The 24,003-nt window shown below is 53.5% G+C and overlaps 6 protein-coding genes across 6 annotated transcripts in view; 5 read left to right on the top strand and 1 right to left on the bottom strand.

Moving 5' to 3' along the window:
• Window positions 1-1,763: 1,763 nt before the first annotated feature.
• On the bottom strand, window positions 1,764-4,178 carry MAA_07885 (Translation initiation factor 2A; the record flags this gene model as incomplete). Its single annotated transcript, XM_007825883.1, has 3 exons — window positions 1,764-2,198; window positions 2,269-3,802; window positions 3,907-4,178. 3 exons carry the CDS (start codon window positions 4,176-4,178, stop codon window positions 1,764-1,766), a joined length of 2,241 nt encoding a protein of 746 aa, XP_007824074.1.
• Window positions 4,179-4,761: 583 nt separating this feature from the next.
• MAA_07886 (T-complex protein 1 subunit beta) lies at window positions 4,762-6,580 on the top strand (the record flags this gene model as incomplete). The annotated part of the gene is made up of 4 exons (XM_007825884.2): window positions 4,762-4,764; window positions 4,859-5,010; window positions 5,069-6,443; window positions 6,521-6,580. 4 exons carry the CDS (start codon window positions 4,762-4,764, stop codon window positions 6,578-6,580), a joined length of 1,590 nt encoding a protein of 529 aa, XP_007824075.2.
• Window positions 6,581-9,596: 3,016 nt separating this feature from the next.
• On the top strand, window positions 9,597-11,804 carry MAA_07887 (Rab-GAP/TBC domain protein; the record flags this gene model as incomplete). Its single annotated transcript, XM_007825885.1, has 2 exons — window positions 9,597-11,234; window positions 11,301-11,804. 2 exons carry the CDS (start codon window positions 9,597-9,599, stop codon window positions 11,802-11,804), a joined length of 2,142 nt encoding a protein of 713 aa, XP_007824076.1.
• A 944-nt stretch (window positions 11,805-12,748) lies between these two features.
• Window positions 12,749-13,903, top strand: MAA_07888 (HMG box protein; the record flags this gene model as incomplete). Its single annotated transcript, XM_007825886.1, has 1 exon — window positions 12,749-13,903. The coding sequence occupies one exon, from the start codon at window positions 12,749-12,751 to the stop codon at window positions 13,901-13,903; it is 1,155 nt and encodes a 384-aa protein (XP_007824077.1).
• A 3,314-nt stretch (window positions 13,904-17,217) lies between these two features.
• On the top strand, window positions 17,218-18,714 carry MAA_07889 (delta12 fatty acid desaturase; the record flags this gene model as incomplete). Its single annotated transcript, XM_007825887.1, has 2 exons — window positions 17,218-18,244; window positions 18,305-18,714. 2 exons carry the CDS (start codon window positions 17,218-17,220, stop codon window positions 18,712-18,714), a joined length of 1,437 nt encoding a protein of 478 aa, XP_007824078.1.
• A 4,246-nt stretch (window positions 18,715-22,960) lies between these two features.
• MAA_07890 (Galactose oxidase/kelch, beta-propeller) overlaps window positions 22,961-24,003 on the top strand; it is a gene marked incomplete at both ends in the record, with an annotated part of 2,105 nt that continues 1,062 nt past the window's right edge. The window contains one exon of the mRNA XM_007825888.2: window positions 22,961-23,964. Within this exon, the coding sequence (XP_007824079.2) occupies window positions 22,961-23,964 (1,004 nt within the window). The remainder of the gene's footprint in view (window positions 23,965-24,003) is intronic.

Below are 24,003 nucleotides of genomic sequence, written 5' to 3'. Positions count from 1 at the left end.
GTTACACACCCATACATATCTGCGCTTTATATATTTTTATTTGTACACGGTAATAAAACGCTGGTCTGCTTTTCGTGATGTAGTATGAAAAAATCAACCTGTACTATTGCATAGCGGCCTATACGCGAAGTACTTAAGTACATACGCCATAGTCGGAAAGATGGGATTGGACAACAAGTAAGAGCAGGGAAGGAAGCTGGAAGCTCGTATCGCCGATTGATAAAGTACATACATACATGCCATGCATACTGAATTGACGCCGTAGACAATATTCCTCGCGGTCTCGGATGTCGGAGCTTGACAAATGTGCTCCACATTCTCGAGTAATTGTCTTTAATGCATGACAAAACACTTGAATTCATGCCGGTGCTATTTAACTTTTGTGCGTGCGGACTCAACTCACCAATATACTGTGCATGCGCGTGTGAGTAGGGTTTTGACGGCCACCGAGCCGCACCAATATTGACGAGCGTTGGTCCAGCAGGCACCAGCAGCATATCAGGTCCGTTTCGTTTCGCCAGGGTACCCAAGCTCAAAGCGAGGCACTCGCATGAGTTAAGCGCGGCAGTTTTCCAAAACATGTTGCGCTGTTTCACCCGGCAAGGGAACAGGGGCCTGAAGATACCATTGCCCTTGTAAGAGCGCTGCGGAGAGCGGTGGGATCGGCGCCACCTCCAGCCCGGCGACACCATCGCATTGATTTTGCTGCACTCCTCAGAGGTAATCTCAATCCGAGCCAAGCATCACTAGGGTCGATGTCTGGTACAAAAAACGAGGCCTTGGGGGTGAGACGGCCATCGTCCGCGTGTCGCGGCAGTGATGCCTGAAGGTTTGGTATCATCGTTGATGTTGGTACTCGGAGTACCCGTAGTTTATTAGCCAACCAGTACCAAACAGGGCAGTGCTTCAAGTTCAATGTTAAGTACTTTTTGAAGTAGGACGTGGACACACCAAACAGGTCTACTAGTACGGAGTACATATGCATATTCCAAGAGACAAAAGTGAGGGTATAATTTATAAGAGTAACTCTGAACACTCTATACATAATAGTGCATTGCTACGAATACTGGCATCTGTGTCTAACCCCTGGCTATTATTACTCTACCGTACTTACTTGATGTATGTATGTCATAAGTGGCCAATAAATCGTGGTTGTCCTGTCAGTGCATACCAGTAGTATGTACTCCGTATGTACTACGGGAGTGCTAAGACCGCTGCCACCCACACTCTTGGGATGCCCTCCTGTAACTGGCTCGCTTCGTCCCGCCGGCACTTCCGCCTCACCACCTTTTCCCCCAAAAGTCTTTTATGGACACTCTTTGGCTTTATTGGTGCGGCTGCCTGGTGGCGTGACGGCGCATCAGCATCTTGCGTGTTGAAACACCGTACGGAGTACGGAGTACTGCGCAGGGACCAAAACCGAGAGTTCTTTGCTCGAAATCAAGCATGTTGGTTGACTGGCGCGTCAAGCAGCTTGCTTCCACAATAAGAGGAATAACAAGTGGTGGCGACACGACTCGCTAGGTGGCTGTGCGCCCTGCTTCCTGTCACCAAATCATGCAAATCACCTATACTCCCAGAACAAAGCTTATGTGAACTAAACAGTGAAAATAAAGTTCATTATAAAGTGCCCAGACTCTAAAGCAACATTTTGTTTTACCAGTACAAGCCAATGCACCTGCTCTCCATGCAAGCCTGTAGAACATTGTTGTATCCATCTCGTCCAACATTTCATGCTCTCATTCGCCGTTCCCCTCGCACACCTATGCGAGAACCTCCTCACTCTCCTCCAAGACATCCTCCACAATCTCCTCAATAACTTGCTCCTGATCTGCGCTGTCAACGCCCATAGCCTTGGTCTTGGACTCCAGTAGCGCAGCGTGAGGATCCTGCGGTAAGCCGAGGGCGGCACGCTCCTCGTAAATTTCCTCCTCGACATCGGCGCGCCAGGCGTACCACTCTTCGAGCATGCGTCGTCGGGCCTCAACCACAGCCAGGTCTGCCGAGGCGCCACGGTCGGCATCTTCCTGCTCGAATACTCGGCTGTATTCGCGCAGGTTCTTGCGGACCTGCTTTTGCTCGTCCTTGGTCAACAGCGTCGGGGGTCGCGGTCGCCACTGGAATTGCTTGAACTTGTCAATGGGCTCTTCCCGCAAGGTCTCGCCCTTAAAGTCGTAAATGTGGTAGCCGTTCTCCATCTAAGTGGTATCATGGTTAGTTTCATGTTTGCATTTCAACGCTTCGTTATAATACGTCGTGCCAACTTACGGCATGCTTCCATACTGATGCCCAGGTGGCGACAAAGCGGCCAGATGGATCCCACTCAACATCGGTGACACCATAATGATCAGCAGTGTTCATCAGCTGTAGGTTGGCGGTCATGTCCTTGTCAGACTCGGGTTTGTCGCCCTCAAAGTCGAGATCAAAGAAGTCGAGGTCGGAGCTCTGCTGGTTGTGGATAGTGGCAATGACAACGAATCGTCCGCGCGGTGACCAGTAGATGGCGTTGCTGTTCTTCTTGTCCAGTGTTCGGAGGTGTTTGAAGTTGCCTGCAATGGGCCCCTTGACCTTTTCGGGGCAGAAGAATGAGACGGCAGTTTTGGGGGGCACAGCCGTGACGCCGACTGGTTCGGTGGTGGTGATGATGGCGAACCTGTCACCCTTGGGCTCCCAGGCAAAGTTGATGACAGTGTCCTTGATGGTGTCAACAACTTCGACAGGGACGCCCTTCTCCTTGATTCGGAAAATCTCCAATGTCGTGGCTTGTGATTTCTTCGACTTGGAGTGTCTGTCGACCTTGACGCAAAGGTAGGCAGCTTCCGACTGCCAATGCAGCTTGGCGTCACTGACGCTGAAGAGGTTGAGTGATCTAACAATTTCCTTGGAGGGAATGCTCATCAAGCCGACCTTGGCAGGATTGCTGCCGATTTCCGGAGTCCAGAAGCAGAAGAGTTGTTCGTAGTTCTTGACACCTTCTCTTTGGACCGTAGCAGGTGCCCAGTCAAAGTCCATGACGCCTTCAATCTTGATGCTAGTCTTGTCCAGTAAATTCATGCGTGGCAGCTCGTATACAGAGATGGATTGGCCCTGAGTCAATCGAGCAACATACTTGTCGTCGGCAGACCACTTGAAAGCCGGCCATTGCAGCTTTGGCGCAGGCTTGCCCTCCTCGGCCTTGGGGAGATCAAGGTTGGCGAATGAACGCAGAGGAATACCCGTGGCAATATCCCAAATGACATAGTTTTTGCCATCGTCGTCAATGGAAAGGGCGGGGTGGCCGGTTTCAGGAATGGAAATAGGTCGGTTAGACCATGTAACCAAATATTTCTCGGTGGGGGAGAAGGCGACGAGGTTGACGTATGGGTGAGCAAATCGGGCTTGTCGGGACCATGACTGACCACCCCAGAGCTGAACACCTTGGGCGTGGATTGAAGTAAGATACGTGCCAAGGGGGGACCACTGCAAGAAGGTCTCAGTCCAGTGTTGACGGTCAACAATGTTTTCGGGTTGATCCTTCTCGTTATTCCAAAAGACTCCAACGGTATCACCCCGGTACATGACAAACTGGTCACGTCCTCGGCCCGAAGGGTCCTTCATGAACCATCGTAGATGTTCCTTCTCGGCGAACTCGTCAATGTGAGGGGGTGTGTACTTCTCATCGATTCTACCCTCACCGCCGTAGCGCTCGACATCTGTAAGCTTGTTTACGCGCATAGTGTGTTTCTTGTCAAGGGGAACCAAGTCCAGCTGTCGCGTGGCGGCAGCAGCCTCGGCAGGTGAAGAATATTCAACAAAGGCAAAACTGAGAGTATAAAAGTTAGCTTCGAAAGAAAGAAACCAGCGTCCTTGCCCGAAAACCTGGTTCAAGCTGCCCATGTTTTTTTTTTTTGTCCTACCGCGACTTACCTCAAAGACTTTCCATCATCACCCATGGGCATGTGGATCAAATCCTCTCTCGTCTTTCCAACAGAGTTGAGTTTCTTCAATAAAAACTTGACCAGTTTGGGCTTCTGGTCCTCAGTGACTGCGGGCAAGCCGTCGATAACAACAAAGGCATCATAGCCCTGTTCCAAGGAAACCTCGAACTTCTCGCGAAGGTCCGAGATATCAATATCCTCCTCATTGAACTCATCGTCGTCGAGGTCGGCCTCGCGCAGGTGATCGAAGGACGGAGCCATGTTGGCGAAGATTCTCCGTTTAGGGAGGGGTGCGAAAAATGCCCCGCTTGGGCGACAGCGAAATGTTGTGCGTTAAGACGATTCGTTTGTGCGTCAAAGTGGCTGTCTGGGTATAGGTGTTTTGAAGTGCGATATCGACGCTTCGTTTCGTTTAGAGGTTATTTGAATCACCGTCACGGGCCTCAGGCGGTGGCGAGTGCAGCGTGTAGCGGTTGACTTGGGGCTAGGATGGGCAATTCCTCGTTGAGGGTCTTACAGCCGTCACAAATTTGGTGTTCTTCAGTTTCCGCAAAGTGTGCGGCGGAGAAGCGATAATCCTTCGCCGTCAATTTTCCACCGCGAGGGGCAAGTCACGTGGGAGGGAGGTGTCGGCGGTTGCATAGTGGGGTTCAAGGCTGTTGAATTTGCGGCTAGGAGCAGTTGGGCCTGGATGGACCAGACCGTGTGTGGCAGGCGAATTTAGGAGAGCTTCAAAAAAAGAGGCTGCCTCGCAGTGTGGAAAGCGGTCACGAAACTCAAGCACGACAACCACCAACATCAGGCCTGCTGACTTGTATTTCCTTCTGTTTCCAAATAGCCTGCCATGGTATGTACAGCATTTTAGACTACACAAGATGCCAATTATTTGCCGGCAGAGTTCTTGAACCGCAGCTAACCTGCCCCCTCACCCCGCCATACAGTCTTTCCAGCCGACGCAGATTTTCGAAGAAGGCACCACAGAGGAGAAGGGTGAGAATGCGCGTCTCGCCGCCTTTGTTGGTGCCATTGCTGTTGGTGATTTAGTGAAGAGCACCTTGGGCCCCAAAGGCATGGACAAGATCTTGCAGTCGGCGTAAGTTTTGCAGCCCCCCGCAACAAAAAGATATCCTGACAAATTGTCCCTGATACAGCTCCACCGGCGACATCATGGTTACCAACGACGGTGCTACCATCCTCAAATCTATTGCTCTCGATAATGCCGCCGCTAAGGTGCTGGTCAATATCTCCAAAGTCCAGGATGACGAAGTCGGTGATGGCACCACCTCGGTGGCTGTCTTGGCCGCTGAGCTACTCCGAGAGGCTGAGAAGCTGGTCGGCCAAAAGATTCACCCCCAGACCATCATTGAAGGCTACCGGATAGCCAGTCAAGCTGCTCTTAAAGCTCTCGAGGAGTCCGCCGTTGACCACAGCAAGAGCCCCGAGGCTTTCCGCAAGGACCTCGTTTCTATCGCACGAACGACGCTGAGCTCCAAGGTTTTGGCTCAAGACAGAGACCACTTCGCCACCCTTGCCTGCGATGCGGTTCTCCGGCTAAAGAAGTCATCCGATCTTAGCCACATCCAAATCATTAAGAAGGCCGGTGGCAAGCTGAGTGAATCGTACCTTGATGAGGGTTTCATTCTAGACAAGAAGATTGGTGTCAACCAGCCCAAGAGGTTAGAAAAGGCCAAGATTTTGGTTGCCAACACGTCCATGGATACCGACAAGGTCAAAATCTTTGGTGCTAGAATGAAGGTCGGGGCCACTAGCAAACTTGCCGAGCTCGAGAAGGCCGAAAAGGATAAGATGAAGGCCAAGGTCGACAAGATCAAGTCCCACGGCATCAACTGTTTCATTAACCGCCAGCTCATTTACAACTGGCCCGAGCAGCTCTTTACTGATGCTGGTATAATGTCTATTGAGCACGCCGACTTTGATGGTATTGAGCGTTTAGCCCTTGTCACTGGTGGTGAGATTGCTTCGACCTTTGACCACCCCGAGCAGGTCAAGTTGGGCACGTGCGACTTAATCGAGGAGGTCATTATTGGAGAGGACACTCTAATCAAGTTCTCTGGCGTGTCAGCCGGAGAGGCTTGCACTATCGTTCTGCGTGGTGCCACTGAACAGCTATTGGACGAGGCTGAGCGAAGTCTGCACGATGCTTTGGCCGTCTTGTCCCAGACTGTCATTGAGCCTAGAACGACGCTGGGTGGCGGGTGTGCTGAGATGGTCATGGCCAAGGCTGTTGACGGTGCCGCCACTCGTGTTGATGGCAAGAAGCAGTTGGCAGTGTCTAGCTTCGCCGTTGCCCTGAGGCAACTGCCAACGATACTTGCCGATAACGCCGGTCTCGACTCTGGTGATCTTGTTTCAAGACTCCGAAAGACCATTTACGATGGGCTGACTACGTATGGTCTGGATCTTATGAAGCCCGGCGGTGGCATTGAAGACATGCGGGATCTTGGCGTTATTGAGAGTTACAAGTTGAAGCGCGCGGTTGTATCATCAGCCAGTGAAGCAGCCGAGGTAAGCATCCTCTACTCTTCACTTCCAGCTACGCCAAAATTCTGTAGAAAGATGGATAACTAACAAACCGTGTACAGCTTCTCCTGCGAGTAGACGACATCATTCGAGCCGCGCCTCGACGGCGTGAGCGTATGTAAAGGGGGATATTGGCAGATCTGAGGTATGATAGATATGGACTAGGGGTGGGTTCCTGGATGCAAAAAGTAAAGTGAAGACAACCTGTAATGATACCATAGAAAATCATGAAAATATGAATGGTAGTTGGCGTGCGTCGGTGTCAATAAGCCACGGTGCACGTCGGCAAGGTCATCGATTTACTTTACATTCTCCTGGAATGATGTTGCAGCGAAGATGAGCAATGCCTGCTTCAAGTAAAGGTTGCCTGTGTCACCGAGTCCTATGTTTCAAGGATTTAGTGTTTAAACAAGTGTGAATAGAGGATGACTCCCCTCCCTAAACACCAATAGTCTCCGCGTGACATCCTTCCCAACCAACCACGGAGAACTGATTTTTTTTTCCTCTCCTCTGGAACTACACAAAATACAAAGACGTGCAACATTATTATTAGATGGTCGTCGTAAGTGAGGTGGTTAATAGGCCTCCGGTGCCCCTATGCATGCTGTAAAAGTAATGTTCAAACTTTGTCAGGCCCTTGTCCACCACCTACCTGCATGGACTGTGTTGATAATGCCTGGTATGATCCGTCACATATTACTCCGTATTAAAGGTCATAATTTTACCCATGGCTGATAACGCCTCCGGGCCGGCCCTGAAGAGACTGGGCTGGCATTCCCTGTTCTAAGCTGGTTGTAGAGTTTGTTTTTAATTTACGTTGGCAAAGTGTTTTTCTTCCACTGATGGAGTTTCAAGCAGAGACGGCGACTGCTTTTCGCGTCGTGATGGGGTAATTAGAGCGACCAGGGAGTCGAATGAATGGGATCCTGGGCTGCAGGGGACAGGATATGGGGCCCAGGGTAATTTTCAGCAGCCATAAATATGGATTACTTCAAGTACTAGTCTCTGGTACATGTACTCCGGATCAATATCACCATGGACATTTGGCACAACTTTCAGTCCCATTCCTTGTCTCCCTAGACTTATCAACAAAGGGCTTTTGTTTTTATCAGTCTAGACCGGCTCCGAGACTCCCATGTCTCATAAAAATATTCCTTGACTGAGCGGGAAAGCTAGGCCCCATATGGGACATCAGAATGCACCAACGATCGAGTACCATTTTATTGGTGCATTCTGTATTGACAATATGTACATGCACAGCAGTATGGGTGCAATTACAGGGCAGGGAGGTTCTTAGTAGTTACTACGTAGTAGCATTGTACTACTATCTGGCGTCTCCCTGTCTTTGCTTCACGACCCCTGGTTCAGAATTCCGTGCCCTGAAGAAGGACCAGCAAAGGTCGGTCCTTGTCACGGCGCATGTTGTGCGGAGTAGTTACCACCAACCAAAAGCGAGTCTTTGGGTTTTTGTTTGTGTATTATGTAGGTTTGTACTCCGTACTGCGCCAATTCTTTTGCGTCACGGAGCGGTCACAGTGATCGCTTGCTGGCGAAACCACGGTTGGTTGGTTGGTTGGTTGGTGGTTTGCAGGTTTTTATTGTTCTCGAATGCTCCGTACTCGGTAGTGCGAAGGAGGATTGGGCGCTTATGTATTGTACTGGATGCCATGGTCGCGCAACTTGAATAGGGGCCCGGGATTTGCGGATGCCCTCAGTCAAACGGTGTTGTGCTCCGTACGCCACGAGACGGCCTAGTGCTCTGGACCGTGGCACCAGGGGCAGGGCGCAAAACTTCCCCAGACAAGTATTGTTTGCCGTGTGGCATATTATTTTGTCTGTCTGTCTGAACAATGTACAGACGACGGAGCACTTGGTGCGAGTAGTGAGTGGGTATCTCTGGTTCGGTTCAGCTGGTTGCACCGCGGAATCGACAAGCATCGTTGATCCATCGAGTCTCCACCGCTGGATTTGAGGATCGTGCTCGGTGCCAGGGATAATGAGGTCTAGCTCATTCGTCTGGTCCTTGGTCCGTCGTGCCTGGTTGCCTTGGCGTTGTTGGCGTCGTTGGGACTGCCGGTTCCAGGTCAATTGCTCTTGGGCCATGTCGATCCGTCCGTTCTTGTGTCGTCGGGTCCAAACTCTCTCGCCTCGTCTCGTGTGCCACTGTGCCTCATGTTTGGCCATGCGGGTCCGTCCTGGGCCCTGGCCATCTGTTGCTGCTATCACGGCCCATCCTTGTGCGTTTGGCGGCGGCGATGCAGGCGTCTAACTGGACGAGGGGGGGACAGTTGGGATGCAATGGAGGTCGATTGATCATTACCTTTGGACTAAAATAACAAGCATGCCAAGGAACGGAAGCTCACACCACCCCGACGCCTGCATCACGATTGGAGCAAGCAAAGGTGCAAAAAGGTGCACAGGAGAGGGGCGGGGGCGAAGACGGAGATTGGCACTCTCCAAGGCCGATTTGGTCCAAGGATGCTGCAATTGTGCCCTCCTATTCGGCTTCCCTCTCGTCATTGACTTTGGCACTCTGCTTTTGCCCTCTGACTATTCAGAACAAGACTGCATATTCTCTCGTTTTTGTATTTTGCATCCAGTGTCCTGCATCTGGCATTTGCTCATCATCGGCACCGGCTCTTCCCTCATTGGCAGCCGCCGCCCATTCGTTCAATCCTCACTACTTCTCTCGTTTGAACTCCTCACTTCGTTTCTTCGCTGTCTTTTTTTTGTAACCTTATACTTTTTGCTTTATCGTCAGGGGGCCTGTCAATCATTCACACCCGTCTTCTGACACGCCGTTGCCGTCCCCGTGACCCATCGTTCGTATCCGTCGTCTCAGATTTCAACTTCCCCTTTCCCCGCGTCTACGGCCCCAGAGACCCTCGATACGACAACGCAAAAGCTTAGAATCCACGACTGTCACGATTGCTTATAACGACCGGTTCATTGTTTGGTCCTCGTGAGTCCTTGCGGCTCCTGGCCACGGCGAAATATTCGCAAACAATTCTTTCACGCCAAACCTGCAGAGGGAGCGGAACGAAACAATATAATAGTTCCTTTTTTGGGCTCCTTAATAGTCTTGGGTTTCCTGCAATCACTTAATACCCACCGTGCTGAATCCTCTGAAATGCAGCCATGATTCACGAACAAGTCGTTAGCAACATTATACCGAGCCCTGGATCTCCTCCCGGAATGACCACGTCTAAGAGCTCAAAATCTTCCTCCTTTCAGTCGCTCAACAGTGATGACGGCAGTGTGTTGGCAGATGTTAGCCACTTCGAAGACATCGGCTTGGACGACGACAATGTCACCCTCAAAGTCAACGTCCGCCCTGGGCCAACTCCATTGGTGACGCCAGTTGCTCGTAACCTGGCCGGTGGAAAGCGACCTCCAGGTCCGAAGCCGCGACGATCGTTTCCTAATCTCCATACCAGCGTCTACGCGTCCAACCCTCGAAGCACAAGCCTCGCGGGGCTGACAGATCCACGATCTCTTTCTTTGAACAGAGCACATTCTACAGTTTCTTTGCCCGCCGCACGACGAAACCGCAGCACCAGTCCCAACCTGTCCCTAAACCCTAGAGATATCAACCTGCCGTCTAAGCCTCAGCCGCGACCTCGACGCGGAAGCTGGCAGGCGACTCGTCGCAAGAGCTTGCAAGAGCTGGAACACGAGTGCGACGAAGATGATGGCGATGATATTCCCGATGGCATTGTGCTTGACAATGTGCCTATCTCTCCTCGACCTGTCAATGAGCGTCCACCAAGTCGAGCTCCCTCGGTTTCACCGTCACCAGATCGTGCGCCCAAGGAAAGGGTCCGAAGCATTGGTAATGGCACACCGGCAGTAGCCCAGGCACAGGGATCCCTTCGATCTCCTTCGTGGAAGTCAGATGCATCGGACAAGCCGCCATCAAGCCCGCACAAATCAAGAGCCAATAGCTGGAACTTGGCACTGGCCGATTTGAACGCCGAATCTAAGGCGCTGACCGAAAAGCTGGAGGAACACGCCGACGAGCTACATGAGCGTTCTAGCCGCCGTCCATCAGGATCTGCCCGCCCAAATACCTGGAATTCAAGTCACATGCCCTATGACCATGTGTACGATAAAAAAGCCCGAGTAAAGTCGTCAACCCCCGAATTGCCACCGCTGCGGCGAACCGACATCATGATAGATCCGCTACCCATATCAAAGGAGAAGGAGGCTGTTCTCAGCCGTACCCGACCGTCTTGGTTACCGCCCAAGGATCCAGCGGAAGAACGTCGCCACCTGAAAGAGTATCAGAAGATGATGGCTGCCAGTGCCAAAGCCGACGAGAGGCGTGAGGCCGCTCGACGATCAAGGACCGAGTCAAGAGACAACACTGCGGACAACCTTATGCACATTTGGGAAGGTGACATCATCCCGCGATGGAATGATGCCATACGTGAGAGACGCACAAGGGACATGTGGTGGCGAGGAGTCGCCCCGAGAAGTCGCGGCGTTGTCTGGGCTCGTGCCATTGGCAATGAGCTTGGTTTGACAGAGGCTACTTTCCGAACTGCTCTGGCTCGCGCTCGTGATTTGGAAGAGAGAGTTCGCACCGACAGAGCAGACGCTGAAGATGCTAGGCGAGCCAAGTGGTTTGAGCAGATTCGCAAAGATGCAAGTGACAAGACTTGGAAGAATCTTAAAATCTTTGAAATCACTGGACCTCTGCATTCGTCATTAGTTGATGTGCTTAGTGCATATGCCATGTACAGGAGCGATATTGGTTACGTGTCTGGGTGTAATGTATGGCCTCCCAACTTTTGAATATTCTTCTGGCTTGTTCAGTGTTTACTAACTTTGCTGTTGCAGACTATTGCGGCCTTACTTCTATTGAACCTTCCCAATGCCGAAACAGTGTTCATCGCGCTCGCTAATGTTTTGAACCGACCATTGCCTTTATCATTCTACACTGCCGATGAAACAGCACAGGCCTCTGCTTATAATCTTGTTTTGCAGACACTTAGCCACAAATCGCAGCCGCTTCACGATCACCTGACTAAGACTATGCGGGATGTTACGCCAGAACTTTACTTGGGTGGCATGTTTCTTAGCTTGTTCACAGGTCACTTGGCCATTGATGAAGCTGCGCGTCTATGGGATGTGTATGTGTTCGAGGGTGATGCCTTGCTAGTTCGAGCAGCCGTGGCTCTCTTGCTTTCCCGTGAAATGGCACTTCTCGGAAGTAAGACTTCTGATGAAGTCCTTGCTGTGATCACTAGGGCGAATTCGAGCAACGGAGCTGCAAGAGCAGTGGGTGAAGTTGGGGCTGAAGACCGGTTTATGGCAGCCGTTCGTGAAGCTGGGAAAGCTTAATTTCAACCTCCTGGCTTGGTCATTCAACGACAGCGAAAAGAAATACCTTGCGACCATTTACATATGATATCTGGATCACCTTATACTGGGACTCGATCTATTTCGATTTGATTTCAAGCGTTTAATGTATATCAAGATGTATAGACGGAGGGGGCGCGCGCAATGGGAGCCGCGTCAAGGCGTTGTGACTTACTGAGCACTTGTGAGCGAGGCGGAGGAAGGAGGGGGAAAGTGACGGGCATAATCAGTCGGTCTGGAGCTGGCGTTTAATGAACTCGTCATATTCTTTGCGCTAGCGAGAGAAGCAATGAATCGGGAGAAGGAGAGGGAACCGATGAGTTGGCAAAATGCTGACATCAAGATGTGTCTTTGGATTCAGGCGTATACATGCACGCGGCAAGTCTGGGTACATAATTTTCGCCCGTTGTGGACATGGGCTGTCAATATTCGGCCACGCGGCCTTGGACACCCGTTAGATTACATGACGGCTTAATTTTTATTACTTATTCGATAAGACGTGAGAAATTCGCGCCATTCTGTGAATGACTGAATGAATGACCCGGGGACGAGTATCGTATCGTGCAGGCGCAGGCGCAGGCCGGCTGTATTTTTAACCGCACCATGCCACGATATAGGCGACTTGATCTCAATTGGATTCCGTATATTGTAATTGATGTACCAAATACTGCCTGCCCTACTGCTCATCACACCGAACGAAGGCGTTGAAGCTGGAAAGCACGTTTTGTCTCTCGGGGTCCATCACGTGACAGCCAACGACATTCAGCCGACAAAAACAAACGCACACAGTTTTTGTCACGACCCTCATCCCCACTCAAATCAACATACATGGACGCAACTTACACCATCAACTGGCATCAACCTCACAGAGAAAGGGAGGGAGAAGAGTCGGGTACACGGGGCGCACTCATCAGCAGGCCAGAGAAATGCCCTCGGGCTACAAACATGGAGACACGCCCAAAAAGGCCATGGTTCGCGGGACCATAGGCTACCTCGAATCCCAGGGCCTGCCCGTCAACAAATCCGCCATATTCAGACACTTTGGACTATCGCGGTCCCAGGGCTACGCGGCGCTCAGCGGGTCGGCGCCGAAGCGGAGTGACCCCGAGTGGGAAGAGACGCGAGGGCGGCCCAGCAAGCTGTCCGACGAGGACCAGCAAAAGCTGGAAAGCATCCTCTGGGACGAGGCGTACGAGGACGTGTACCTCAACTGGGCGGGACTGGCGAAGCACGCGGGCGTAGAGATGGGCTGCAACCCGAGGACGATGCACCGGGCCATGGGCACGCTGGGGTACAGACGGTGCCTGGGGTGCGGAAGGGGGTGGGTGAACAAGAAGCTGCGCGAGAGGCGGGTGGAGTGGGCGCGCCGGATGCTGGACGCGTTTCCGGCCACGGAGACGGGCGGCTGGCGGACGGTCCGGTTCGGGTGCGAGCTGCACTTTGGCTTCGGGCTCGACGGCGCAATGAGGGTGATGCCCCGGCCGGGGGAGAAGTACTGCCCGGGCTGCGACGAGACGCGGCGGTCCGTCGACGACGAGGCAGGCGGGCCCGGGAGGTGGGCGAGGGACGTCAAGAGAGTCCACGCGTGGGCGTGCGTGGGGTACAACTTCAAGAGCGACCTCGTCTTTTACGACGCCGCGACGAGCCCCAACTCGCCGGGCGTCATGGCCATGGCCGACTACCGCGACAAGGTTCTCGAGAAGCACGTCAAGCCGTGGCTGCGGCCGTCCGTGGGCGGGCCCCAGTCCTTCATCTTGGAGGAGGACGCCGAGTCGTTTGCCCACGGGGCGCTGAGCAAGGCGAATCCCGTGCAGCAGTGGAAGGAGCTCAACGAGCTCCGGAGCCACTTCAACTGCGGCGAGAGCCCGGACCTGAGCCCCCTTGATTCGGTGTGGCCGGCCGGCAAGCAGTGGAGGATGAAGCCGCTCAAGGACTGGGACGAGGCGTCGCTGAGGGAGGCGGCCCGGAAGGCGTGGAGGGACGTGGTACTTGACCAGGAGAGGGTCAATGTCTGGGTGGAGTTTATGCCGGAGAGGCTGATGGCCGTTGTGGACAGCGGCGGCAAGCTGGTGTCGTGGTAGAGCTGTATGAGCGGCTATGGTGTAGTGTATAAGTTTGGCGTTGGGAGTTGGTGAAACGATGCATGTACACTGTAAAACAGTATACTGTTTTCAGTCTCGATTACCCCTCCTACGAGAGGCGTAGCATGATACGAAAGTCGGTGAATTTCCCACAAAGCGTACATCAGACGGACCGTCATGTCATGGAACCTGGACGGCTTTTACCTCGTGATTGCCATTATTCCGCGTGCCGTCTTATAGTGCGTCATCCAGGGGGTATAACTAGCTCCATCAATGGCAGCCACAAGTGTCTCGCTGGAATGGTCATATGTATGAGTTTGGCAGAGGTAAAATCCGTCATCGGAATCGCAACTCTTTTCCAGACCCAGAGACAAAAGGAACTGAAAGAGCCGAGTTCTATTCAGGGGCGGCCAGCACTGTCAGTCTCGTAATAAATTACCCACGAGTGAGCTTACGGATCGTCTATTTATTTTGCTCTATTGACGTTCATGCTGTCTCGTTCTGTATCCCCAATAGCATCGTCCCCTTTCCAGATCTGGAAACACCCGATGTGCACACAGCACCCAATTTTGTTGTTTTGTTCCCCATTAGAGAAAGATTAGGCCTCTACGGGTTATGTTAACCATGGTCCGATTCCAATTCCCGCTGTAGAGTCAAGCACCGCCAATCCACGTCGTCTCCTATAGCTGGGCTCTAATATAGGGTAGGGCATAACCGATTGCCTTTGGACGGCACTTGACTGTCGTAACAGTAACAGGTGGCGAAAACTACATGGGTAGGCATGAGATTTTGCGAATCACATAAACTGCTCATGGTCTTCTTGATGTCAATTGCTTGGCCCCCTCATTACTTGTTGCGGCGCGATGTAACAGCTCCCTCGCACAGGGCGGAGAGACCCGGACTAAGCTTGGCCTGTGACTGAGATGATGACATGCGGGATCATGTCTCTATGAGTCTCCCGTTCCTTTCTGGGACGGGTTTTCTTTGGCCGCACAAATAGCAAAACCCGTCTGGCACACACCCCTGAATCCACGTTGCCCACAGCCTGCGCATCGAGGCGTAACAGGACATGGCGATAAGGGTATGGATCGGGTAGATCCAATCGGCATTGCACGAGAATAGTACAGGGTAAAGTTCAAAGCCTCTTTCGTTCAGATTAACCTTCACCATGCGGTGACACAACCACCGCCAAGATTGACGACTGTTTCCGCAATCTAAGGCCTGAACGAGGCTGCATGTCAAGTGGGCGGGATTGTGTCCGAAGATGCTCGAAGGGCCAACCCAGGATGCCCAAGTCGTGGACTAGACAGCTGAACCTGCGAAAATTTCTTTTCACCAGTGCCCTCGCCCACAGCGTAGCATCGAGGCATGCACAGCGGACTGCCTGGTCATTCACTGGGCTGCTGAGCTGCAAGCCGCATCAACTGGTCCGGACAGTACGGAGTAGTACAGAGTAAGCTCGTCTCATTTGCATATAACCATGATGGTCAGTTGTGTGACTTTGTGCGTCTCAATGTCTCTGAAGGTCGGTCTTGACTTGGCCGTCGGCTTCACATGTTTGAGGGTGGCTCCACGCCGTGCGGATGCAGGGAAAGTTACGAGCAGCTAGTTAGTAGTTTTCCAGCTGCACCGCCAGTCAGATTGCCAATGGCACTTGACACTGTGAGATACGGCGACGGCTAAAGTTCATGACCTTGGCGACTCAGTTCCTGGAGGGTGGCGATGGCGTGGCTGGATGACGACTCGAGTGTGCAGCATGTCATGACTTGACTTGGGCGGGAGGACACACAGAAAACAGAGAGAGGCTAACAAGAAAAAAAAAGAAAAAAAGGGACCAAAAAAAGGTTTACCGAGAACGGAGCAGATTGGCTGCAGCAAAGGGGATCTGGCAAGCTAGCGATGTGAGTGGCTGTTTGGCGCTGTCAGAGGCCAACAGGGCAGGAGCTGCCCCTCGCTCTCCAATTTTCATGTGCAGGCACGGGCTGAGTAGCTGCTGCGCACACGCCCCCTTTACTCGAGTGTTTGTTTGGGCTTGAACGTGAAGAAGAGATGGATGGATATGCCGAGGGCAATGTATAACGTTGAAGACGCAATGCTGCAATGGTGAACTGCAGCGGAGAAAACATCCGCCAGCGACCGCCTATCGCGGCATTGAATGCACTGGGCGACGCTGGTCATCTTCATAAATTCTCCTTGGCGTCGCCGATGCTGATTCTCTGTGGTCCATATCCACACTCCCCAGTCGCCGACTCATGCCACTACCCATCACACCGCCGCGGCTACCACCAGACTCTACTCCCGCCCGACCACAAAGCCTGTGAGGGAAGTAAATGGCGCTTTTGGGTTGCTATTGTGCCATGCTGAATGGTTGGGACAGAAACATGCCACGGAGCGCACTAGTAGGCAGCTGCTTATGTACCTAGGTACTCCGTACTTGGATGTATTTAATCAAGTACAGAGTACTGTACAATTTTTGCATTATGCTTCCATCTGCCTGGGGAGGTGCCTCCAGGCACTTGGGCACCTGGGGGGTACCCCGTGCGGAGTAGGCACCTGGCTATCCCTCTAGGTACCAGGCATGTACGCATGTACGCATGCACGTGCAAGCGCAAGCACAAGCTTAAGCACAGGCCTGGGCTGGCCCGAGCCCTCTTGGCCTCTCTGTACTCCATATTTCCCCGTGGTAAAGGCACTCATGATCCCGACGTGCCCCATGTTCTCTCATTTTTGCAAGACCCAAATCTATCCAGTCCAGTCTGTGTTATTTCACAACATTGTGCAAAGTGGCCTGACCCCTCTTGCCTCTGGCCTCGTCTCGTTAAGCTCTGTTTGCACCTGCTGGCTGGCGTCTCAAGACTTCAATTTTAAATCTCAAAATCACCCGTGGCAAGAGTACAGAAATCCACATGTGCAGAGCTTCGGAAAGGGCCGTCCACCAGTGTTTCATTGCACATGTGGCCGCCGGGTACCTGCTATCCCGCGCAGAAGCTGGTACTCGGCTCTCCCGTCTGGTCGTTGCTCCTCTTCCGTCGTGCTGAAATCTGAACCCCTTTGTGGCTTAACACCCCAACGCGCCGTGGCCCCACGACCCTGCAATCCCAACAAAACCAAGCTTGAAATAAATATATTACTCTTTGCCGCGGCCACTCCTACTAGTCGGTGCAACTCAGTTTATTTTTCGCCGGTTCCTGTCACCTGTCCTTACGGTAATTTGCACCTCCTGGCTAGAGGTTTGCGCCTTGGGCCTGTCTTGATTAATTTTTTCCCTCTCTCCTCGTCAATTGGCTTAGTCCTTCGTCGACAACACCGACATCATGGCCTCTGCGACTGCTCTGCCCAAGCACCCCGTGCTGCGCCGCACCGCTACCTCAGCCACGGCCTCAGCCACGGATTCTGAGTCCTCTGCCGCTGTCACTCCCGCTGATTCGCCCCGACATTCGGCATCGTCTACCTCCCTCTCGTCGCTTTCCTCTCTCGATGTCGATGCCGGCAAAGATGAGTACGCCGGGCTTCTCGACACGTACGGCAACCCCTTCACGCCCCCCGACTTCACCATCAAGGACATTCGCGATGCCATTCCGAAGCATTGCTTTGAGCGCTCGGCCCTGAAAGGTTACGCCTACATCCTCCGCGACGTGGTCTGTCTCGCCTCTACCTTCTATCTCTTCCACAACTTTGTGACACCCGAAAATGTGCCCTCAACTCCCCTTCGATTTGTCCTTTGGGGCATATACACTGCTCTCCAGGGACTTTTCGGAACTGGCCTCTGGGTCATTGCTCACGAGTGTGGTCACGGTGCTTTCTCTACCTCAACCTTCATCAACGACTTGACCGGCTGGGTTCTGCACTCATCTCTTCTCGTCCCCTACTTCAGCTGGAAGTTTTCCCACAGTGCACACCACAAGGCCACTGGCCACATGGAGCGCGACATGGTCTTCCTGCCTCGAACCCGTGAGCAGCAAGCCACCCGTGTTGGACGAATGGTTCACGAGCTCGGCGAGCTTTGCGAAGAGACCCCCGTCTACACTTTGCTGCACCTTGTTGCCCAGCAGCTTATCGGATGGCCCAACTACCTCCTTACCAATGTTACTGGCCACAACTTCCATGAGCGCCAGCGTGAGGGCCGTGGCAAAGGCAGGAAGAACGGCTTCGGCGGCGGCGTCAACCACTTTGACCCCAGCTCCCCCATCTTTGATCAAAAGCACGCCAAGTACATTGTGCTTTCCGACATTGGTCTTGCCATTGCTTTCAGTATTCTCGCCTACCTCGGCAACCGATTCGGTTGGGCCAACATGGCCGTCTGGTACTTCATCCCTTATCTGTGGGTGAACCACTGGCTTGGTAAGTCTGGCAAGTAAACTGTCATGATTTTGTCACGCGTGTTAACGAGATCCTCTCTAGTTGCCATCACCTTCCTCCAGCACACTGACCCAACTCTGCCTCACTACACCGCCGAGGAGTGGAATTTTGTCCGTGGCGCTGCTGCTACTATTGATCGTGAGATGGGCTTCATTGGCCGACACCTGCTCCACGGCATCATTGAGACTCACGTCCTTCACCACTATGTCAGCTCCATCCCCTTCTATAATGCCGATGAAGCCTCCGAGGCCATCAAGCCTGTCATGGGCAAGCACTACCGCTCTGATACCAGGGATGGTCCCTGGGGTTTCATCCGTGCTCTGTGGCTCAGCGCACGCTGGTGCCAGTGGGTTGAGCCCAGCGCCGACGCCCAGGGTGCTGCCAAAGGCGTTTTGTTCTTCCGCAACAGCAACGGCCTGGGCACGAAGCCCATTTCCATGAAGACCCAGTAAAGTAAAGAGTAAAACAAAGGAATAAGACCAGAGCTCACATTCCGCATTGGCGTTGATTGATTCTCTTTTATATTTGAAAAATCTCACCTTATGGATTTTTCTCCGATGGAGGGGAAAGCGGGTTGAAGCGGCATCATGATATATTTGCATTTTGACCATGTTTTTTTCTTTTTTGTTCTAGACACGATGATCCCCTGCGTGCTGATCTGATCACACGTTCGGAGACTGCGGGTGCAAAAGATAGACGGCAGACGTGATGACCTGATAGACACCTATAGACCGCAGTTAGATAACAAGATGATTCATCGAATCAGAGTCACTCAGGTGGCTTGCATGAATATCAAGCCTGCGAACAGCAGCAACAGGACATGGACGACCAAGGAATACTCTGGTATCGCCCTGCCATCCATGGTGAACGCACCCCATGCCATTACGATTGTTCGAGCGTTGCAACTCATTGATGTGCAGGTTCTGTGCCACGAAGGATGCTTTGCTTTGCAAGTCTGCTGAGACGCTCCTGGGCAGTGATTCGCGCAACATTGCTTTGCTTTTGGCCGGCATTCCCTGTGAAGCATCCGGACACACCTCGAAGCGCCGCACTCTTCTTCCTGGTAGTCCTACTACTATTGCTGGACGTGGGATAATGTCAAGTGGCTCTCTGCGTAGCCATTTCCACCACTTGATTGTTGGCATCAATCCGTCTGAGCATATCGGACACGGCCTGCGCGCAAAGTGTTAGCTGGTCACAGACGTCTCCCTGATGAAGGTTTTGCGCCGCGGGCCACTCCGTTCCTGCCACCGTGTTGCGCGGATGACCACGTTAAACGGGACGAACAGATGGCAGATGCTGCCTGAACGTGTCGGAACGCAGTCTAGAGCAACGAGAGCATTCCGCGGAAGAGGCTCTCGAACGAGAGGCTCATGATTGGAGTCGGCCTCTGCCGTTGGGATATGGGCAGGAAACTAGGTGAAGAAACTCCCATGGGCAAGAGAGGGAATGGCTACCGGTATTCCAGGACTTATCGCCTGGGCACGTGGCACCGGACTACGGCATCGCCTCGTCTACCGTGGACAAGATGTTTGTCGCAGTTTGTACCATGGGGTGTTGGGGAGGCTGTGCCGTCTGGTTTGCGGGAAAGTGTAGACGGCGAGGTTTGCAAAGTCCTTCTTCTCGGAGACCCCGTGCTGCTTTTGACGAAATTGAACGTCTTCATGCGCTGGAGCAACTCGAGGGTGTATGTAGATTGCGCATCTCATCAAGGCACATCACCTGCCTTGATGAGCTGCTCATCACTCGTGTTCCAATAATAGTCCACGTGTACGGAATATCGGTCGAGTCGACGGCAGCCGGCGTTGAAAATGGCCAGAGACGAATGTATGTGCCGTGGTGAAGGGTCGGCAAGGTGCTCAAATTAAAGGCTTCGGCGGCGGGTCTGCGAATCGAACCACGGCACTTATTATCGGGGCGACTTGGTTTCTCAAGGATCTGGGCTGTGAGCGGTTTCGAGGACGTCATGCTGCGTGGGTGGGATGGGTGGCAGTGGCCGACGGGATTTTTGTTCATGTGTGCGCATGTAATCTGTCGGCTGTTTGGTTCAAGGTGTGGGACTCGGTATAGATCCGACCGATTGTATACTAGTATTCGCATTTGCATATTGAAAGGAAATAACTGCCGACGATCTACATGTAGCAAATTAAACCTCGCGATTGTGTGAGGCCTCCGCCTTTGGCAGATTTGCGAAAAAAAAAAAAGAAAAGAAAAAAGCACACACGTATTATTTGCAGGTAGATTGTTGCAAACTGTGAGGACACACTACGGGTGGTGTTGCGCACATTTACACGCATGTGCGTTATCTATCGCAACTTGGCAAGTGTTGCTACTACTGTAAGCGGAACCCGGCATTAGTTACTTACATATAAGTACTCCGTACTGCTTGATCGGTAGAGAGATAGATAAATAGATACGTAGATGGGTAGATGATACATAGATAACTAGGTACTCCGTATATCCTGACAAGGCCGGATGTCCGCCTAAGCGAAGTGAGGGAAATGATAAAGAGTCACGATCAACACTCTTGGTTTCCGCTTCAGGTCACGATGCTGTGCAGCAGCCGTCGGCCAACAGCGAACACGACATCAGAGGAACTCGGCAGGTCGGCCTGCGGCTTGGCTTGTCTGTGCGGCAATCCGCTCGACCGTGCGACACGCTCACCGTCCTTGACACTGGCCACGTCTTGAGAGCGTTTTGCCCCCATTGGCCTCAATGTTTCTCGTTTTGGCCGCAACCGCGTCGACTGCCGGCCTGTTTGCCCACCCACCGTCTGGTCACGGCAGCAAGGTTCACCACGTTTCCCACTTTCCCAGGTGGCGATTCGTATTTTGTTTCCAGCAGGTTGACCGTGTAACTCGGCATGCGGATCGCGTGCTCGAGTTTGCAGCAGCCATCCTTGCCGCCTTGGTTTCGACGCTGAATCGCAGCGATATTACCTGGATCGAGTCAAATGCCGCAAAACAAACAAGAAACCTCGCGGGCACTGCATATCGTACAATCGTCTCAGGTAGTTCCCTGGCAGCAACAATCAACTCGATACAACATACGACAAGGTCCAAGAGACAAGATGGGGCGGACGGCTTTAAGCTTCACCGTTTGGAAAAAACGCACGCCTCTTGGGGAGACGCTATTCCCGGCTACCGGAACTTTGACAAGGAAATTAGAGTTTTGCAGACTCGTGATCGAGTTGTGCTGTGCTGTGCTGTGCTGGCAGCCTGGGCTCAAAGGGAATAGAGTTTATCGAGTCTGCCCACTGGCGACGCAGCTTGCGATGGCAGCGCTGGGGTTGTTGACCACGGACCTAGGGAGGCCAAGAATAGAATACGAAAACGCTATTTCCTGGCCGTCGTTTTTTTTCTCTCCGTAGCTACAAGATCCCGCCCGCGTTCAGGTTGGCATCAGTGCGCGCGCGCACATCATCGGATGACGGCTGCGACTAAGCTGCTCGACCGCCCTTTGCTTGCCCTCCTGTCCGTCATCCGTTCAGCTGGGAGCTTCTAGTAAACCCACGGAGGGGCTTGGCCCCGGAATGCCAACTTGTTTGTTGGCAGCGAGCTAGCCCGTTGAATCCTCGCGGCGATGTCACGTCCAGTTAATAATCGTCCCGATCATGCCACTTCCCTTTTTTTCTTGGCCGATTTTTTTTTTGCTTTGACTTCTGCCGGCCCGCTGACGGCATGTCTCGGATTCAGAAGAAGGAAGAGAGAAGACAAAGAAACAAATATCCTGTCGGGTTAAAGTGAGGATCGACATTTGAGCCCACAAGTCACTTATATCAGGGGGACTGCAGACAAGCAAGCAGCCCGCAAGTCTCCAGATTTTTTCCTCGCCTGCTCCGGGAGGACAATGGAAGCAAGGCTTGCTTGCTTGCGGCCCCCGCTGCCCATTGTTTACCATCGACGGCCAATCTTAGGCTTTTCGTTGATTCGCCGCATGCCGGTTCGTGTCTTATGCGCGCCGGCTCTGCGCTAGTCATTTCCGACGAGGGCCTCGTATTTGGGCGACAAGAGCCCTTCCCCGCGAACCGCCTTCCCGATCTCTCAAGTTTCAGGCCGCTGGAACTGCTGGAACCGCTGGCGGTCCTGGCATTAGCCGCAGGCCGGGGGCGACGCCGTCGTGGGCGTGGGCCGTGGGCGTGGGCCGTGGCGTCGACGAGCTGAGCAGTGATGTGAGTCCCGGGGTCAGGGGTCGTTCGGGAGGAACGGCTGAGGCCCCCAAGCCATGGACCGAATCTGTCAATGTGGACATTGGCCTCGTGGCCCGAAGCTGCGTGGTGGAACTGGAATGACGGGCGGCGTGTACTTGGTATGCACGCCGCAGCCGATTCCAACAACTCGCGCCAACCAGACGGTTCGTGGAGCCCGTTTTTTTTTTTTTTTAATTTGTTTTGGAGGAGCCGAGTCACGATCATTGGCATTGCTGTCATGCCACCCCTGCTTCATGTTTTGCCAGGGATGGGTTTTGTATATAGTAATTCCCCCCAATGGCACAGCCGAGACAATGGGGGTGAAGGAGCGTCTATGCACAAAAAAGAAAGGAAGACGAAGAAGAAGAAGACTAATAATAATAAAGCCCCTCTTCCCGTTTCCCATTGCCAGCGCATGATACATGTTGTTGAAAGCCCTTGAACTATTCCCGTGGTGACGTATTGGTCAAGACTCAAGACGGCCTGGTTTCCATCATCACAACTTGACCATGAAGCTCACGACCGAGACTGTGCTTCTCGGCGCCCTTTTTGCAGGGCAGGCCGCCGGCGGCTTGGTGCCGAGCCCATTGACCGGCAAGCAGCACTACCACGAGAACTCGACCTTTTCCAAGCTCTTTGCGGCGCCGCCCATTGCCACGGGCGAGCTCGACCGCGCGGGATGGAAGGTGACGTGCGACAGCTTCGAGCCGGGCAACGAGTGCAGCATGGCGATTGACGGCAACAACGACACGTTTTGGCACACCAAGTTTGAGGGCTCCAACGTGCCGCACCAGATCGTGGTGGACTTTGGGGCGACGCACAACATCAACGGCATCTCGGCGCTGCCGCGGCAGGACGGCAACAACCACGGCTACATCGCGGCGCACGACGTGGCCGTCAGCACCGACGGGAGCAACTGGGAGACGGTGGCGGCGGGCACGTGGTACGGCGGCGACAAGCTGCTCAAGTACGCCAACTTTGAGACGCGGACGGCGCGCTACGTGCGCCTGCGGGCGACGAGCGAGGTGAGCGGCGCGCCGTGGACGAGCGTGGCCGAGCTCAAGGCGTACGCGGCCAAGTCGGGCCCGGCGGCGTACGGCGGCGTGGGCAAATGGGGCGCGACCATTGACTTTCCCACGGTGCCGGTGGCGGCGGCGGTCGACCCCGTGTCGGGCAAGGTGCTCGTGTGGTCGTCGTACACGTACGACAACTACCTGGGGTCGACGCAGGACCGCGTCTTCACGTCGCTCTGGGACCCGGCGACGGGCTCGGTGACGCCCAAGCTGGTCGACGACACGGACCACGACATGTTCTGCCCGGGCATCTCCATCGACGGCACGGGCCAGATGGTGGTGACGGGCGGCAACTCGGCGTCCAAGACGACGCTGTACGACTTTGCCAGCGGCGCGTGGCTGCCGGGCCCGGACATGACGGTGGCGCGGGGCTACCAGGCGTCGGCGACGCTGTCCGACGGCCGCGTCTTCACCATCGGCGGCTGCTGGAGCGGCGGCTGGTTCGACAAGAACGGCGAGGTCTACGACCCGCGCGCCCG

Source organism: Metarhizium robertsii, assembly GCF_000187425.2.
Source record: "Metarhizium robertsii ARSEF 23 chromosome Unknown MAA_Scf_2, whole genome shotgun sequence".
Classification (NCBI taxonomy): domain Eukaryota; kingdom Fungi; phylum Ascomycota; class Sordariomycetes; order Hypocreales; family Clavicipitaceae; genus Metarhizium; species Metarhizium robertsii.
Note: the sequence above shows the minus strand (reverse complement) of the source record. Positions and strands in the feature narration are given on the sequence as shown.